Source organism: Pelodiscus sinensis, chromosome 3 (genome assembly GCF_049634645.1).
Source record: "Pelodiscus sinensis isolate JC-2024 chromosome 3, ASM4963464v1, whole genome shotgun sequence".
In the NCBI taxonomy this organism is placed as follows: domain Eukaryota; kingdom Metazoa; phylum Chordata; order Testudines; family Trionychidae; genus Pelodiscus; species Pelodiscus sinensis.
In genome coordinates this window covers 10,400,985-10,420,332 of record NC_134713.1, presented here as the reverse complement: position 1 = coordinate 10,420,332, position 19,348 = coordinate 10,400,985, and the positions used below count along the sequence as shown (strand labels likewise).

The following is a 19,348-nucleotide window of genomic DNA, read 5'->3' as shown; positions in this document are numbered from 1 at the left end:
GCTTCGCATCTCCCTGGTCTGCTGGGGGGAAGCAGCTAGTGCGGGGTTGCTTCACCCCGTTTGTAAGTAGGGATCTGATGTAAGTCGGATCCATGTAACCCGGGGACTGCCTGTACTTTGAAAAAAAAAGTTACAGTATCAGCATAGTGCCACATTTTTTTTCAAAGTATGTTCACTTTAATCAGGGAAGAGCTGACTGAAAAATGAGTTAGTCCAACTGTGGTTTTCTTGCTTAAAAAACAAACAAACCCCAAACCAGAATTTGGCTCTCCTAACAAATGCCAGGCCTGGGACAGTCAGTCCTTTCAAAAAGCAGGCAAAAAATCCTTGCCAATATTCCACAAAGCTGCCCTGTAGATACTTCAGCTTTAAGGAGTAAGGGGAGAGCCAATCCTCACAAAAAAGAAAGAAGAGTTACTGTGACAATGACTGCTCTAAGTTTCATTTCCAGCCCTAGTCAAATGGAATAAATATTAAGGGGCAGAGGGGAAAATTACTGGGGCTACATTGTACAGCATCTAGAACAAACAAGAGCATCACAGTCTGTGCTTGGAAAATGTCCAGCACATAGGTACACGTGTGTTTGGTTTGCACCATTCCCTGTGGAAGAAGGCTCTCAATTCCCTTCCACAGCATGAAAAGCTTTTCTATCTATCACTGGTGTGGCAAGGTCCTCGTCTTCTTTGTCCACAAATCAACCAGAGACCCCTTCTGGTGCAACAAAAAACAGGACTAATTGGGGAAGCTATCTTTGTAATGAGTAAAGTAATTAGTGTTCTTGTTATGACCTAGGTGTAAAGTGTCAAATTTAAGTATGAATGACAATTTTCTTCCACAATTTGACCTGAGGAAGTGGGTCTGGCCCACGAAAGCTCATCACCTAATAAGCCATCATGTTAGTCTTTAAAGTACTACATAGTCCTGTTTTTTGTTTCAGCTAGACCAGACTAACAGGGCTACATATCTATTATCCTTCTGCTGCAGTCACCTATGCCTTTTATTCTCAGTGCTAATTTCTCATCTCCTTCAATTTCAGAGCTTTTGTTTACAGCAAACTCAGCCAGCCTCTACTTCTGGCTGGGGAAACACATTCAGCCACACCCTGGCTCCTCATTTCTCCTCTCTTACTATCCCTCTGGTTGCTTATCTAGCCCTTTGGCTACTGAGGCCCACAGCTGCTTCCATTAGCCCTGGACTTGCTCAGCTGGCTGTGTTTGGCCTTTTCAGCCAGGAAACATCAACATGACCTAGAGTAGAATTTAGAATTGTGATGTGCAGAGAAGGGGGTTGAGCTAGTCACAGTTCTCCCCAGAGACTGCCCAGTCTGCCAGCAAGTAGAAGGAGAAAATTAAGTATCTTCTATAGGTACATCTCCATATATAATCTCATAGAGCTGGAAGGGACCTTGCAAGATAATTGAGTCCAGTCCCTTGTCCTCACAGGGGGACCAAGTACTATCCCTGACAGATTTGCCCCTCGTCGGCCACCTCAAGGATTGAACTCACAACCCTGGGTTTAGCAGGCTAATGCTCAAACCACTGAGCTCCCCCAAGCTGTGTTAAGAGAGGATGGCTGGCTATGTCTACACTGGCATAATTTTCCAGAAATGCTTTTAACGGAAAAGTTTTCCGTTAAAAGCATTTTCGGAAAAATCGCGTCTAGATTGGCAGGAAGCTTTTCTGCAAAAGCACTTTTTGCAGAAAAGCGTCCGTGGCCAATCTAGACGTGGTTTTCCGCAAAAAAGCCGCTATCGCCCTTTTCACGATCGGAGCTTTTTTGCGGAAAACAGTACTATGCTGTCTACACTGGCCCTTTTGCACAAAAGTATTTCGGAAAAAGACTTTTGCCCAAACGGGAGCAGCATAGTATTTCCGGAAAAGCACTGGTGATTTTACATGAGGTCGTCAGTGCTTTTCCGGAAATTCAAGCGGATCAGTGTAGACAGCTGGCAAGTTTTTCCGCAAAATCAGATGATTTTGCGGAAAAACTTGCCAGTCTAGACACAGCCGATGTGAGTCCAAACATACCCTGGACCAGCATTGTGAGGAATAATCTTTGGGCCTTTCCTCCTTCTTCCCATCAGGGTACAAATGCAAGAAGTGAGTCTGTATTATGTAGGCGAGAGAGGCTTTGTGGGAAGACCTAGGTCTATGAGACTAGGAGAAAAATTCTGCTTCTCAAACTCCATTTAAGAGTTCTGAGTAGTTCGGATGAGATTGGCATGAGCAATGGGCATGTCTGCTTTTGGAGGCTTATCGGAAGCTTTTGGAGTTCACTCATCTAAAAGGTCTCCCAGTAAGCCTCAAAATGGGAGAATGGAGGCCTGTGATTCTTGAGTCACTTGAGCTGTGCTAACTCTCTGGAGAGACTGGCAGTTTTCTTTCAGGTACTGCACATCTCCCAGGATTAGTGAGCTAGATTAGTTAAAACCGACATACGAGGTAGCACACAGTATTTTATCAGGAGAGAAACTTTCTCAGGCCCCTATTGAATATGAAAACACAGAAGCCACAGCCTGATAATGTGAACCAGACAATCAGATAACCTGCAATACCAACAACAGTGTAATTATTTGAAACCATATTTACATTAGCTAGAACTCAAAATCAAACACCTATATAAAGGACAAATTATTCAAAGTCATCCCTTTACAGCATTCATACTTGTATATAGAGTCACATCCCTTTAGTGTAGACCATTTTTACCCCACAGCACGTTACAACCCATTACCCAGGGATGAAAGAAGGTGGAAAAACCCCCACGACCAATAAATGTGACATCTGGGACTAAGCCACAGAAAACAATTTGGCACAATAATTAGCCTCTCGTGAAAACGGTTAAGTGAAGAGGAGAGGCATTGAATACCAAACATATACCAAATATATTTCTGATAATTTTTGTTAAGTGTGGATTACCAATTAAGCTTTATATATGTTGGGCTGGGTCTATAATGAAGTGCTTTCTTCCCCACCCTTAATGTAAGTCATAACTAAGAGAATTTGATTAGAATCTGAGTATGAAGAGTATAATCTTGGTTCCATTAAAGTCAATTGGATTTTTGCCATTGACTTAGAGACATGATTTCGTTCTATTTCTCTTTCGTTGAAATTCACTTTGTTCAGAGGCTTAATCCTTTCAGATATGTCAGAGTGGGCCTACCCTCTGCTTGGGAATGAGTTCCGCCCTTAAGAGATTTGCCCTTCCTAGTTTGCTTTGTCTTGCAGAAAGATCACTCTCCATTGTGTATTAGATAGCATCCAAACTATTTTCACATTCCCATATGTCTTTGCTTGAGGGGAACAAGTGCTGCCTTCAAACCTTAGAACTGAATGGCTCTAAGCCAACCCCCTCAGTTCTTTAGCCTTTCCCGTGACAACTTTCTCTAACCATATCTTGTCCTTAGGCAAGCAAATGGCAGTAAAAATTAACAGGATTTGTTTAGTTGGGGCTGAGCTTCAACTCACTCACACCCAGAGCTGAAAGTAAAGGGATGTGCCTCAGTGAGCTGTTTGAGCTATTTAAAGAGCTGGCGATGACCCAGGTTGCAATAGGACAGTACCTGTAAGAAATTTAAGTTACATTCACCCCTGCTCATACCAGTGAGAATCAGGAGTAACTCCACTCATCTCTATTACTGAGGAAGAACCAAGCTCAATATCTCAGAAGAGAGAAGCGTTGTCCAGTTTTGGCTGAGGACTGTTACTAGTTATGTGTGTTCCTATCAGTGAACTAAAGGGTTTAAAAAGGCACGCAAATGCCACACTGAAGTTCAGAATGAAGTCTCCTGGGATTCAACAGCATTGAACACCTACCAGACTGGAGCATGCTGGGTAGTGGCATGACCTTGAACAAAGACTAGATGGATAATTCCATTGGTATGGTCAGAGAGGGATTCCATAGGCCTCCCAATTTGTTGCTGTATCTTAGGAACAGTTTGAGGCCGAACCTGTGGAAGAGGGGAGGGTGTGAAGAACCTGCATCCCTGGATGAGGCTCACCACAATGTACAAGGATGGTCTTGTGGTTAAGGTGCTGCTACAGGCTGCTAAAATCTTACTGTCACTTCAAACTTACTGTGTGCACTGAAAACATAGAGGCTACGTCTAGATTTGCGTGATTTTCCACAAATGCTTTTAATGGAAAAGTTTTCCGTTAAAAGCATTTTTGGAAAAGAGCGTCTAGATTGGCACGGACGCTTTTCCGCAAAAGCACTTTTTGCGGAAAAGCGTCCATGGCCAATCTAGACGCGTTTTTCCGCAAAAAAGGCCCGATTGCCATTTTCGTGATAGGGGCTTTTTTGTGCAAAACAATCTCAGCTGTCTACACTGGCCCTTTTGTGCAAAAGTTTTGCGCAAAAGGGACTTTTGCCCGAACGGGAGCAGCATAGTATTTCTGCAAAAAGCACTGATTTCTTACAGTAGGAAGTCAGTGCTTTTGCAGAAATTCAAGTGGCCAGTGTAGACAGCTGGCAAGTTTTTCTGGAAAAGCGGCTGATTTTCCGGAAAAACTGGCCAGTCTAGACACAGCCACAGTGTGTCTACCGTGTAGTTTGCACAGGCCTGGTCCAGCTCCCATTGAAGTCAATGGGAGAGTTCTAATTCATTACTAACTTCAGTGTACATTGGATTAGCTCCCAGGTTCCCCATAGGTTGAAGGAAAATAATGGTGTTACGAGGATTAATACTTTGAGCCCTGTGAGCTGATCAGGTGCAATGGTGATGGGGGACTGACAAACACTCAGATCTTGCTGGGGACCACAAACCCTGCACCCTTCTAGTGCCCCAGAAGATTTTAGTTGCAAAAAAAGGGGACAGGGTGGGTATAAAGCCATTCCAATCCAGATTGTAAGGCAGAGAGGAGAAGCAAGCTACATACTTGTATAGTGATTAGGTAGGAAGTATACTGCTTATTAGCAGCAGGATTGCAGAGAGACACACCCCTCCGCCACCAGGCTAATATCTTAGCATAACTTAAGCCTAAACCGTTAAAAAGACAAGCAATATGTTCCTTCTGGGTTTAACACAGTTTGAGTAACTACAACAGCTAACAGCCTAGATAACCACAGTCTCTTGCTAAATTGTGAAGTAACTTCCTCTTTCATCTTTTTCTTCTATTTAATATGCTTTAAAATTGTAATTGAGATATCAGAGATCAAGCTATGTTTTTTGATGCAATATCATTAGGCTTAATCCTAGAATAGAACTGGAAGGGACCCCGAGAGCTCATCCAGTGCAGTCCCTCACCCCCATGGCCAGACCAAGCACCACCTACATCATCCCTGACAAAGATCTGTCTACCCTGCTCTTAAATATCTCCAATGATGGAGATTCCACAACCTCTTTAGGCAATTTATTCCAGTACTTAACCACCCTGACAGCTAGGAAGCTTTTCCTAATGTCCAACCTAAACTTCCTTGCTGCAATTTAAGCCCATTGCTGCTTGTCCTATAATCAGAGGCCAAAGAACAATTTTTCTCCCTCCTCCTTGTAACACCCTTATAGGTACTTGAAATCTGCTTTCATAATCCCCTCCCTGTGTTCTCTTTTCCAAATGAAACAAACCCAGTTGTTTTAGTTCCCTCATAGCTCATGTTCTCTAGACCTTTAATCATTCTTGTTGCTCTTCTCTGGGCCGTCTCCAGTTTCTCCACATCTTTCCTGAAATGTGCTGCCCAGAACTGAAGACAATACTCCAACTGAGACAAGAAAAAGAGCCAGGCCACTCAGCCCTGAAGAAAATGTCTAAAATGTGTTGTTCTGAATATTTCTCCCTGAAGCTCAAACTTGGATGAGAGAGACTGTGAGTAGGATTAGTGAGATCCCCCTGCCAGGAAATGACTAAAATTTTGTCACCAACAAGTATTCAGTTAACCCTGTCTTTTAAAGTGCTCTCTAGGGAGACAGCTGCAAAATGTGGACAGTGAAGAGGAATTCATAACACCTGGAGTGAATCACATGAATGAACTCTTTCTCTGCCTTGAGAAACTTGTTAATTACTATTCTGTGGCTGAGCTGAGTACCCCTGTTCGTGCCAGCCCCTGTTTTTAAGTAGCAGAAAGACTAGTGGGCTGTGTCTAGACTGGCCAGTTTTTCCCGAAAATCAGCCGCTTTTCCGGAAAAACTTGCCAGCTGTCTACACTGGCTGCTTGAATTTCCGCAAAAGCACTAACTTCCTACTGCAAGAAATCAGTGCTTTTCGCGGAAATACTATGCTGCTCCCATTCAGGCAAAAGTCCCTTTTGCACAAAGCTTTTGTGCAAAAGGGCCAGTGTAAACAGCTCAGATTTGTTTTGCGCAAAAAAGCCCCGATCACGAAAATGGCGATCGGGGCTTTTTTGCGCAAAAGCGCATCTAGATTGGCACAGACGCTTTTCCGCAAAAAGTGCTTTTGCGGAAAAGCGTCCATGCCAACCTAGATGCTCTTTTCCGCAAATGCTTTTAACGGAAAACTTTTCCGTTAAAAGCATTTGCAGAAAATCATGCCAGTCTAGACGTAGCCTTGGTGTTTACTCATGTGACAGCTTGCTTATGCCAACACTTTTCAGAAAGAACTTACCTACGTTAAAACCTCTGAAAATAATATTCATGATGTGTACTTGGTATTTCACTAATACATTTAGTCTTGGTTAGAAGTTATACAATATCAGTAACTGAGAACATTAAGATTGGAGAATCTCATTACACCAGGGGTGGGGAAGTGTTTTTGGGTCGGGGGCCACTGACCACAGAAAAATCATTCGGGGTCTGGGCAGAAGTGAAAAGCAAAAAAACCCCAAACCACTACCGATGTGCCCCACTCCCAGCTGAGAAGGAGAAAAAGCCTTCTCACATTTCTTTTGCACACCAGAGCCCATTGGAGCCCAGGCTAGTAGATTTTGTGTGCTCCAGCCGTGGGGGAGGAGAAGGGGAGGAGGCTGGAGTGCCAATAAAGGCCTCCCAATGCTGGGGGGGGGGGGGGGGGACGGGACCTTGAGCCTCAGGGGCCAAATACAGCTCCCAGCTTACCTGGATCTGGCTCCCAAGCCTTAGGTTCCCCATCCCTCCATTACACTAACTAAAGCCTAACACTGTTTGTGATAGGACCTTTGCTACTTTACAGCAAAAGTTAGCTGTAAAAAAATCCCGTGCTTTGAAAAATTCAGCTTAAAAAAATCACACAGATTGTGTGGTCAAGAGAATCAATAGCTTCTTAGACGAAAGAGGAAGAAGTTTTGAATTGACTAGAAAGCTGTGGGTTTCACCATTATTTGAATCTATGTTTTAAATGGCACAAGAGCTTATAGATCTGGTGAAATTCCAGAAAAATTAAAATGTTAACATTATCACCTGTATAATTTTGGGTTTAATGTGTGGTAATAGTTGGCTATTAGGGTCAACTGGGCACAGTACTTTTGAACTGAATGGATGTTCTTTGATAATTAAGGAACATGTCCTTAATTTCCCCATTATATTTTAGAATTTTTGGGGTTCCAGTGACATGAGCAGTGACATAGATCCTAGTTAACTTCCAGTCAAGTGTATCTGCCAATGGGTTATATTTGGGATCCATATTTCTTTGGTGATGCTGCAATCCACTTCCCACACTATGGTAGGATGAAAATTTGCCTTTGGGGGAAAAACTGAAATGAAGCCAACAATTAATTGAACTGTTTTCTTGGCTGTTGAAAACTGCAACATCCTGAGATGAATTCAATTTTGGACATTGTGAACACTGTCATCTAATCTTTATTTTGTTTGCTGTAATTTCTCATTTGCTTTCAAAGCTATTTTGACCAATTAAAACTCGTGCATTCATAATTCTCCGGTCTGTACTTTAACAAAGGAACTTGAAAAACTTAGTAGCAGTAACAAGTTATAATAGACACAGCATTTATATAATTTAATTCACCAATCTTTCTCACCTTTCCAGGAAGGTCAACTGCCCTACCATGAGGAAATCTGGCTGAATCAGAGAAAATTTCTCCCAGAGATTCCATGTACAGAATGTCCCATATGTATCCTTGAAGGCAGACTGTAATCTTTAACATAGACCAAGGTTAACAAAGCAGATGCCACTTGACCAGCAATTTCTGGGAAAGTATTTCTTTGTTGCATTGGCCTGCACTATACGCCAGCTAAAGGACATGACCCAGATTATCCTCACCTGTGCAGGGCTATTTGAAAATTGGTTATATAGTGAAGACTTTCTCTTTTGTTCCAGATCATGGCTAAGTCTACACTGGCATGATTTTCCGAAAATGCTTTTAACGGAAAACTTTTCCGTTAAAAGCATTTTCGGAAAAGCACGTCTAGATTGGCAGGATGCTTTTCCGCAAAAGCACTTTTTGCGGAAAAGCGTCCGGGGCCAATATAGACGCAGTTTTCCTCCAAAAAGCCCCGATTGCCATTTTCGCGATCGGGGCTTTTTGTGGAAAACAGTACTGTGCTGTCTACACTGGCCCTTTTGCACAAAAGTCTTTCGGAAAAAGACTTTTGCCCGAACGGGAGCAGCATAGTATTTCCAGAAAAGCACTGACGATCTTACATGAGATCGCCAGTGCTTTTGCGGAAATTCAAGCGGCCAGTGTAGACAGCTGGCAAGTTTTTCCGCAAAAGCAGATGATTTTCCAGAAAAACTTGCCAGTCTAGACACAGCCCATAAGTACAATAATACCAATAACCATTTAATTGGCATCGGGGAGGGAAATCTAAGGGCATTATTTCCAGTAACGGTTTTGCCATTATAATAAAGCTCAGCAAGTTAGATATTTATTATGATTTCTTAAATCTTTGCTCAAGAGATTTAGCAGGTAGTCTCCTGTGAAGAAATGACTGCTGAAGAAGAAGACAACCAACCAACTGTGAGGGTCTTCAGCTGAATTAGGCAAACTGGGTCAGTCCTAGACTCTAGTCTCATTATACCAAGTAAAGTTTAGTATTATTTTAAAAAAGTTTCCTGGGAGTGATTTATTAGGATTTTTTCCTCCCTAATAATTTCTGAGATTCTATCTCCCCTGGTGGGAGGAGACCCACTCAAAATAGGAGCTGACTGACTAAAAGGGGAAGTATGAAATGTTCCAGGATCAAGATGACATTATTGATTTCTTTAATTATTGCCTAAGCTCACTTCATTCTGGGTTAGCAACCTGATACAGGCTTTGTCCAGGGTCTAATGTGGGAACTTTGCTCTCCGATTATGGATAAATCACCTGAAACAGGCTTTTTTTTCTCCCACGTCTCCCACAAACATCCCAGAACCAGTTTCTCATCTGCTTTAATTAACAGTGGCCTAAGAACTGATTTACTGATTGATTTCAAAGCACAGTTGTTAATGGGGTTCTCAAAAAGAGGCGATATTTCTAGTCAGATTCCATGGGGATTGTTTCTCAGCCCAAATCGAGTCAGTATTTTTATCAATGATTTTTAACAAAATATAAAATAATGGCTAATAAAATCTGCTGATGACACGGATCAAGGGAGTGGTGAATATTGATGATGGCAGACTGCTAATACAGAGAAGTTTGGAAAACTGGGCACAGCCACAAAAACATGAATTTTAATGCAAACAAATGCAAGGTTTCTATCTACACACAGAGGGAAAAATAATGTAATCTTTGTTTGCAGACGAGGGAATTATCTTTAGAACAACAGTGACTCCCAAAAGGACTTAGGAGTCACTGCACCATAGATAACTAAATGTTCATGAATTCCCAGTGTGAGGCTGTGGCTGAAAGAGTAAATGTGATCTTTGGTTGAATAAGCCAGGAAATATTGAGTGGAGGTAGGATGATGGTATGGTCTCAGTACATTGCATTCGTAAGACCACTACTGAAATACTGGGTTACATTTTTGGTATCTACACTTTAGAAGGATGTAGAAAAATGGCAAAGGATTCCAAGGAAAGACATAGAAGTGTTTTGAGGTCTGGAAAATGTTTTACAGTGAGAGACTGAAGGGGCTCAATATATTTAGCTTGTCAAAGGGAAAGTTCAGAGTTACTTGATCAGTCTCTATGTGCAATATAGAATCATAGCATATTAGGACTGGAAGGGACCTTGAGAGGTCATCGAGTCCAGTCCCCTGCCCTCATGGCAGGACCAAATACAGTCTAGACCATCCCATATATGGAGAAGTGATCTTTAGTGCAATACAGAAAGGCATAACAAGTTCCAGTTGTTTGAAAACTGAGGCTACTAACATTCGAAATGAAATTAAAGCACACATTTGGAAGTGCAAGTAATTAGCCACTGGAGTAATTTACAAAGGGATGAGGCAGATTCTTCATCACTTGGAGATGTTAAATCAAATTTGGAACTCCTTTCTAGAAGTTAAGTTCTACCATTTTAATCATACCTTTTAGAGCTCCATTCATGAGTCACTGGAAAAAGTTCTCAGACCCGTGTTATTCAATATTGTATGCAGTGTTGTAGTAGCTGTCAGTCCCAGGATATTAGAGGGACAAGATCCTTGAGGTAAATTTTTTTATTGGCCAAGCTTCTGGGGGTGAGTGACAGACGAGCTACACAGAGTTCTGCCTCAGATCTGGGAAAGATACTCATAGGTTCCAGAGAAGGGGAAGAGAACCAGAGATGTAGAAAAGTTTCTGGGGAAAAGCAGAAAGGCTTGGCTGCTCATCAGCGAGTCCCTGAAGTGGACCCTGGAGCAGAGGATAGATCCTGGTTCCCTTAATAGGTATTGGGGAAATGGCACAAGGCCAGGCAGTAGAATGCTTGGGACCATTTGCCGTGAAAGGCCTTGACACCCCAGAAGAGGATAGAATGTATAGTGGCCTGGCTGGAGTGACAAGTTGCAGAGAAGGGTGAAGTACGCACCAGAGCGGGGTGGAACACACGAAGGTGCTAATGCCCAGAGTGGCCAGAAGAGGGCGCCCCAGTGGCAGATAGAGTGACCTGAGACAGAATCACTTCAGTATGTGTTTGAGACATTCTCATTTTGGTGAAGCCAAAGCTTAAAATTAAGCATGTGCTTAACTGGCTTCCTGCGACTAGAGAGGGGCTCACATATATGCTTAAATGTTTTCCTGACTCAGGATCTGAGGACTTCCTTTGAAGTGAGTACGGTTTTAAGGGTAGCCCCATGTCCTCTTAAATGTCTGGTTCTAGATGAATAGTCATTCTTTTGCTCTATTTCCTTTCAATCATTTTTTCCTTGAAAATAAGTTTTTCTTTACCTCTGATTTTGTTTCTCTCCACATCTTAAGGCTCTTCTACAAGTTCTCTGTTAAACCAGAATTTTAATGATCATTGATTTGTTTTGTCTTAAAACTGTAGCTCTTGCACTTGTGGAATTCTTTCCCCAGAAATCTTCTTACTTTCCTATATAACTGTTTAACAAGAGAATTTCTAAAACTTTCCTTGTCACTAAGGGTATGTCTAGACTACATGGCTCCGTCGACTAGGAAAGCCTTTGCCTACTGAGTCTGTAAGCCTCGTTTCACAAGGCATAAGGGATCGGTCGGCAAAGGCTTCCCCAGCTGACAGATCCACATCTAGACTGCTACGCTGTGCTGGATCAGCTGATTGTTGGCATAGCATGGTGGCCATGTTTATTTTAATGAAGCGGGGATTATTTAAATCCCTGTGTCTTTGCCTATGCCGGGTAAACTAGTTTATATGGCTCTGTCGATGGAGCCATGTACTCTAGACATGCCCTTAGTTATTAGAAAATATGCTTTCTTCCAGCCCTGACTATGTCAAGTGCAGTTGTTACATACTCAAACTGCTCCAAAACATCCTGCAAATTGCCTGATGGCAGCCAACTGGAAATCTCCTTTTTCTTTTCCAGATTAATTATTAATCTCAGAAAGCTTTGTCTTGGCCAGTTATGGATAAATGAATTGGAAAATGGATATTTATTCAGCCAAAAAGAAAAACCAACCAAACAACCCACACACTTTCCCATCCTATGTATTTTTAAGAATCTTTAGATTTCCCACAGCTAACTTTCCATGTTCTGTTCCACATTCATTTCTCACTGTAGGTTTAAAGCTATGCTTTCCATATGTTCTTCCTCTTATCCAAGCTCACAGGTGGCAGCTCTAGTGATATTTGTTGTTTTCCTTCAAGCCACAACTTGACTCATGATTATGAGAATTAAAAAAAGTTTCTAGCCCTCATGACTGTAGAGAAAAAGCAGACAAATGTGAACTTTATAGAGTTGAAAACTAGAAGGCAAATAATCAGAGCACCTGCCTATATATTTTTAAGTGACTTGATTTTGGGAGACCCTGACTCCTGATTTTTGAGCAATCAAGTTAGGGAGTGTTTACCAGGTTTATCCCACTAGACATTTGTAATGCCAATGCCTATGGTTGAATTGCGGCTTGCACTTTAATTAGCTAGCCACCATCTCAATCTGATTAGATGATTGCTCCCCTTTCAGAAAAGTGCATTGCAGAGTCGAATGGTTCATAATTTGTGTGTGTAATTTACATGAGGTATCATTTCCTGCCTTGTTATCATTTATGTGTATTGGTATGTCTATGCCTCTAGTTAGAACTAGTTGAAAACATCATTGAAAGCAGTTTTCCGAACAAAAATTTTTCATGAGGTAATATCAATTTATCCAAAACATCTTTCTCCAAAAGGATTGGTAAAATCTTCTTATGACAGCCCATTTTGACACCCTCAGAATGAAAAATGTTCACTTTTTTTCATTTTGAAAGTACTTTATTTTGTGTATATAAAAAATCAACATCGAAAAGATGGATGAAATGATAATGGTAGGAGGTGTGGGGTATATAACTTTCAAATTTTGGGCTTTTTCCCCAATTAAAGATGGTGGAAAAAATGAAATCTCAAAATATTTTGCAGGGTAGAAAATCCATTTTTCCAATCATCCCTATCTATAGTCATCCTACAACTCACCCTCTGCTGCAGTTCTAACCAAATAACCTCATCTCCATAGCCAGCAGGGAGTGGGGGTGTGAGAGAGTGAAAGTGAGAGAGAGAAAGCAACCACATTTGCTCTAGGCATAACTTGGGGTTTGCATTTAGGATCTCCCAGGAGCATGATCTGACTTAAGATTGTACAAGCCTCATCTTCTTCCCTAACCCTCCCTGCCTGGCCTTGCTGCTCTGCCTCAATCATGCCCATCTCTAGTGAGAATCTATTCCACCCTGGCAGTGACAGTAACGTACACAAACAAGTCTTTAAATAAGTCATAAATGTAAGCCCATGGAGAGAGGTTTATCTTCAAATAAGATAAGCCTCTTGGGTACGTCTACAGAGCAGTGTTATTTTGGAATAAATGACGTTATTCCAAAATAACATCGTCCGCCTCTACACTACAAGCAGTTAGTTTGACATAATGCCGAAATAATGTTGAGCTGGAGGAATAAGGAATGAGGAATAAGGGAAGTTGCAGGAAGAGTGCTCTCTCAGACTTCCTGCTGTGTAGACAGCCCCGAAAGCCAAAATAGGATATTTCGACTTAAGTTACGCAATTGACATAGCTCAAGTTGCATAGCTTATTTTGTCTTTAGCCCTGCTGTGTAGACATGCCCATTTGATTGTACCCTGTGCCCATCAGCATCATGATCTGGAATGGGACTAGGTGATCTAATTTTGTCTAATCTTTCAAATATCAACTCTAACATTATTGGCTTTATAGTCTCCAGAGGAGAGGGGCAGAGAAAAATAGCCAGGGAAACAGGGTAAGTGATAATGATTAAGTTGATAGGCAATGAGACAATATTATTAGCTTCTGATATCTTTGATGATTCTAACTCTGGATAATGCTGGTGCGAGCCAGTGACTTCTCCTATTGCTGTTTCTATTGCCTTTTTTCCTCTGCTGAATCTCTTTTGTGATACCTACTGCTGCATGTGTCCTGGTTTAAACAAACTTAGAAGAAAGTCTATTGTTTGTCCAGTGCCTTATTGCTGAGGGGTGTGGCTCCCTTGAGTGGGGTCCCACCGTTAAAATACCCCCGTGGGTCCACCTATCAGGGTCTGTGCGGCCCAATGGCTGGTGTTTGGGTCTCAGACACTACCCCCTGTCCAGGAGAATACTGCCCTGGGGCTCGGTCTCTATGGTGCTCCCCTATTGGGGCAAAACGGCCCTGAGGCCTAGTAAATCTCAGGCTCCCTTCTTGGGGTAAATATGGCCCTGAGACCTAGTTCATATCAGGTTCTCCTCTTGGGGTAAATACGGCCCTGCAGTTTAGTCCATAGGCTGCTGTACCTCTCCCCTGTCTCCGAGGCTGGGGCTGTTGCTGTGGCAGCAGTAGTTGCTTCTGGGGTTGTAGCGGCTGCAGCATCAGTTCAGGCTACGTGGGCTCCTCTGGCTCTGGAGCTGGCTCTGCAGGACCTTCCCCTTCAATGGTCAGCCCCGAGTGAGCTGTTTCAGGGCCTTTTATAGTGCTGCTCACCAGGGAGTGAGTGATCTACCCCGTCACACACCTTCCTGCTTAAGCGGGTAGCTGTGGCCTGTTCAGGATTGGGTTCCTCCCCTATAGCACAAGAAAAGAAGTCCGTATTTGTATGCATCTTACCTGGTCGGTGGGTGACACTGAAGATGTAGGGCTGCAGTGAGAAGTACCACCTCATTATCTGTGGGTTGGTCTCTTTCATACCGTTGAGCCATCTCAATGGGGCGTGGTCAGTGATCAGCTGGAAGGAATTGCCTAGTAAGTAGTATCTCCAGGCATTGATGGCCCATTTTACCGGTAGGGCCTCCTTCTCTATCGTAGAATACCTCTGCTCTCTGGGGAATAGCTTCCTACTCATGTACAGGATGGGGTGCTCTTTTCCCCCACTCTCCTGGGACAACATGGCTTCCAGTCCCACTTCTGATGCATCTGTCTAAAAGATAAAAAGCTTCTCAAAAGCAGGCTGGAATAACAAGGGAGCATTCATTAGGCAATCTTTGAGGGCTTGAAAGGCTCGCTCACGTGCGTCTGACCACTGGACTTTTCGGGGCTGCGAATTTTTGGTCAGGTCAGACAGGGGGGCCGCCAGAGTGGCGAAGTCTGGCATGAAACATTGGTAATACCCCGCCAACCTCAAGAATTGCCTCACCTGTTTCTGTGTCTTTGTCATGGGTGCTGTGTAGTCTTTTAGGGCTTGCACTTTATCTATGAGGGACTACAGGGTCCCGTGTCTTACCATGTAGCCGAGAGAGGTCACTTCACATCTCCCCAGATAGCACTTGCTCAGATTTTCTGTAAGTCCAGTTTCCCCCAGCGTTTGTAAGATCGCCCCAGATGTTGAAGATGCTTGGCCTACGTCTGGCTATATATCACTGTATCAACAATATAGGTTGTGGCATATTGATGGTCGGGTTGCAGTAGTCAGTTCATCAGCTGTTGGAAAGTTGCCGCCACCCCATGTATACCGAAAGGCAGAGTAACAGAAATGAAACAAGCAGAAGGGGGTGGGAAAGGTTGTCTTCTCCTTGGAGGCTGGTGTCAATGGGATCTGCCAGTACCCCTTCATTAGGTTGAGGGTGGAGATATACTTCAGTCCTCCCAAACGCTCTAGTAGCTCATCGACCTTTGTCATTGAATAGGTGTTGAATCACAATATGGCGTTTACTTTTCTTAAGTCAATACAAAACCTTATCAGGCCCTCCGACTTTGAGACCAGCACAATAGAACTCTTACCAATAAACTAGGAAAATACAACTTAGATGGGGCTACTATAAGGTGGGTGCATAACTAGCTGGATAACCATAACCAGAGAGTAGTTGTTAATGGTTCACAATCCAGATGGAAAGATATAACAAGTGGGGTTCCGCAGGGGTCTGTTTTGGGACCGGCTCTGTTTAATATCTTCATCAATGATTTAGGTATTGGCATAGAAAGTACACTTATGAAGTTTGCAGATGATACCAAGCTGGGAGGGGTTGAGACTAATCTGGAGGATAGGGTCATAATTCAAAATGATCTGGATAAATTGGAGAAATGGTCTGAGCTAAACAGGATGAAGTTTAATAAAGACAAATGCAAAGTGCTCCACTTAGGAAGGAACTATCAGTTTCACACATACAGAATGGGAAGTGACTGTCTAGGAAGGAGTATGGCAGAAAGGGATCTAGGGGTTATAGTGGACCACAGGTTGAATATGAGTCAGCAGTGTGATACTGTTGCAAAAAAAGCAAACATGATTCTGGGATGTATTAACAGGTGTGTTGTGAGCAAGACATGACAAGTCATTCTTCCACTCTACTCGGCACTAGTTAGGCCTCAATTGGAGTATTGTGTCCAGTTCTGGGCACCGCATTTCAAGAAGGATGTGGAGAAATTGGAGAAGGTCCAGAGAAGAACAACAAGAATGATTAAAGGTCTAGAGAACGTGACCTGTGAAGGAAGGCTGAAAGAATTGGGTTTGTTTAGTTTAGAAAAGAGATGACTGAGGGGGGACATGATAGCAGTTTTCAGGTATCTAAAAGGGTGTCATAAGGAGGAGGGAGAAAACTTGTTCATCTTGGCCTCTAAGGATAGGACAAGAAGCAATGGGCTTAAACTGCAGCAAGGGAGGTTTAGGTTGGACATTAGGAAAACGTAACTAACTGTCAGGGTTGTTAAACACTGGAATAAATTGCCCAGGGAGGTTGTGGAATCTCCATCTCTGGAGATATTTAAGAGTAGGTTAGATAAATGTCTATCAGGGATGGTCTAGACAGTATTTGGTCCTGCCATGGTGGCAGGGGACTGGACTCGATGTCCTCTCAAGGTGCCTTCTGGTTCTAGTATTCTATGATTCTATGAATCCTCTCAAAGGGGACCCCTACCACTGGCAGGGCTACCCACAGGGCTTTGGGTGTTCCCTTTTTGCTGGTCTTCTGGCATTCAGGTAAGGTTTCACAAAAATTGCGAAACTCCCGGTGTATCCCTGGCCAGAAGAACCTTTAGGTCACACTTGTAAAGTCTCTTCCTGGCCCCGGTGCCCAGTCCAAGTGTTTGCGTGGGCCAGTTTCAGTACAAACCACCTATACTGGGGACCAGGAGTTGCCACACCTCCCCTTGGGTTTGAGGGTCTTGTCTATTTGGTGTAGATAGTCTTCCCGTACCTCAAATCAGGGGCCTTGAGGTCTCTGCTCCACCACATCCCCTCCTGTCACGGATTCTGTCAGCTGCTCCCAGGCTCGACTTAACGTGGGGTCTTCCCACTGTTTGCGTAGGAAGTCTCCCTCCATCTCCAGCCACTCAGCTTCAGTTTCCAACCATCCACCTCCCCCAGGATCCTGTTGGGGAGAGCTCTCTGGCCCAGTGCTGGAGTCCCTGTCTGGGTTCCTCTTGTCCCAGTGGGTGATCATCACCCACTTTCTCTCTTGACCTCCAACATCGGGTGGCTCTTGCTGATTCCACTCCCAAAATTATCCTCTGGAAGCCCTGGCAATCCTGGCCTAAAATCACAGGCTAAGCTAGTTGTGGCGCCAACTCCACTCTGCAAATGGCCTCTTCTCAGTTGTTTGACAACTGCACCCAGGCTGTGAGGTAGGAGTGAGGGGTGCATCAGGATGGGGGCTCCCGCAGGTTCAGGGTTTTTCATGGCCTGGACCAAAGTCTGGCTGCACCCAGAATTGATGAGGACTAAAGATGGCATCCCTTCTACCACTATGTAGGCTACTACCTTTGTCAGGTCCCGTCCCCTAGCTCTATGCCCTGCTGTTAGTACTTGCCCATAGCTACAGTCCTGTGGAGGCAGTCTCGGCGAAAGTGCTCCTCTTGTCCACATTTACAGTAGTGGTTACTATCTGCTCCTTCTGACTTCACTGGCTCTTTTCTCCCTGCATCGTTTAGCTGGGCTATCATGTCTCATTCCCAGGTTTGACTTCCTAATGGCCATCTCCTCCTTGCTTCCCTCTGCTGTGATGAGGTGAAGTAGCTCCTTGGGGTCCTGGAGTCTCATGGGCTGTTGTGTTCTCCTGTCCGAGGTCTTGGAGCCGGGTGTTTCCTGGTGCCTTTTCCCTTTGCCTCTGGATCTTACGCAGCCATAAATTCCTCCATGAGGGTCATGGCTTTGTTGAGGGAAGTGGGGTGACGTCGGCATAACCATTTCCTCCCTCCCCCGCCTTCTCCTCCTCCCCTGCTGGGAGAATTTGCAGAAATTGCTCCAGGACCATTGCCTCCGCCACTTGGTCCCCTGTCTTCTTCTCAGGCTCCACCCACCACCAGCAGAAGTTGCAGAGTCTCTGCACCACCGCACGGGGCCTGACTCTAGGGGATACTTCTCCTGTCGAAACCGCTGCCAGTACTTTTCAGCGGGGACACCCTTTTGGTCCAGTATTGCCCCCTTTATCTTATGGTAATCCAAGGCATCCCTGGGGTCTAGGTTGAGAAACGCCACTTGGGCAGGGCCCATCAGATATGGGGCCAGAATGGTAGCCCAGAGTTCCTCAGGCCATCTAGCTACCATCACTAGCCTATCAAAGGTAACAAGGAAAGCCTCAGGGTCATTGCCGAGTCGTGTCTTAGTCAAGTGAATGGGTGGCAGTTGCATTGCTCCCACTGGGTCTCCTCCTCCAGGACTGGGATCTAGTGTCATCTTTCCACTCCACTGGGTCCCAGCCCAGGGCCCTGTTAGCAGTGGCTCAGTCCACTGCTTGATCAGCCACGGGTTCCTTCCCTCATCTTGCTGTGGGGAGTGCCATTCCCCACCCTGGGCTGCTTCCTATCTCCTTGCATCTCTCTGCTGCCATACCTCCTCCCTGTCTGTTGCTGTCGCTGTGGCGGTTTCTGCCAGGGTTGTAGCGGTATCAGTTCAGGTTGTGTGGGCTCCTCTGGCTCTGGAGCTAGCTCTGTAGATCCTTTCCTTTCAGCGGTCATCCTTGAGCGAGCTGTCTCAGGGCCTTTTATAGTGCTGCTCACCAGGGAGCATGCCCGGCAAGGCCGTGGGGGAGGGGCGCTCTCAGCCAACTGGGCCCCACCCACAGGCTGATCTACAGCATGGCGCCAGAGCATCCCATCACACTTATGAAGTGGAGGATCTGGTAGAATATGAATAAAAATAATATATTAAAGAAGGAAACTGAGTGGGGAGAGGAAGACCAAGGGAGAGAGATTTTCTAAGGAAAAAACAGATACTGCCTGTCCACAAGGTCCCCATTCTTACTTAGAAATATGATTTTTGAAAAATTGAAATACCTTTGGAAAAAACCCATGGATTTAAATGACTAAACCCAACCAAGCATTCTCTCCGGGTGGGGTATTTGTACATTGTCTAAGCAACTTCGGTTTTTTGACAGTAGTTGCACAACTGGAGAAATACTGGTTGTACCTGGAGGAGGAGGAGATGCTCAGGACAGCAATTGTGCAGCTCTTGTGGGAGGCAGAAAATGTTCAGTTCTTGCCCAATCCTCATTATGTTTTGAGGAGGCAGCTTGAAATCTTCTTGCTCCTGTGGC

At 44.1% G+C, this 19,348-nt stretch overlaps 2 protein-coding genes across 3 annotated transcripts in view; both read right to left on the bottom strand.

The window, feature by feature from the left end:
• LOC102459532 (cysteine-rich venom protein-like) overlaps window positions 1–19,140 on the bottom strand; it is a 35,695-nt gene extending 16,555 nt beyond the window's left edge. The window contains exon 1 of one of the 2 annotated variants that reach the window (XM_075923363.1): window positions 14,493–19,140. In XM_075923363.1, coding sequence (XP_075779478.1) covers window positions 14,493–14,772 — 280 coding nt within the window. In that variant the 5' untranslated portion in view covers window positions 14,773–19,140. The other variant, XM_075923364.1, reaches the window with a different exon arrangement.
• A 24-nt stretch (window positions 19,141–19,164) lies between these two features.
• Window positions 19,165–19,348, bottom strand: part of LOC102443950 (uncharacterized) — a 48,570-nt gene continuing 48,386 nt past the window's right edge. Inside the window, exon 17 of the mRNA XM_006137049.3 lies at window positions 19,165–19,347. Within this exon, the coding sequence (XP_006137111.2) occupies window positions 19,165–19,347 (183 nt within the window). The remainder of the gene's footprint in view (window position 19,348) is intronic.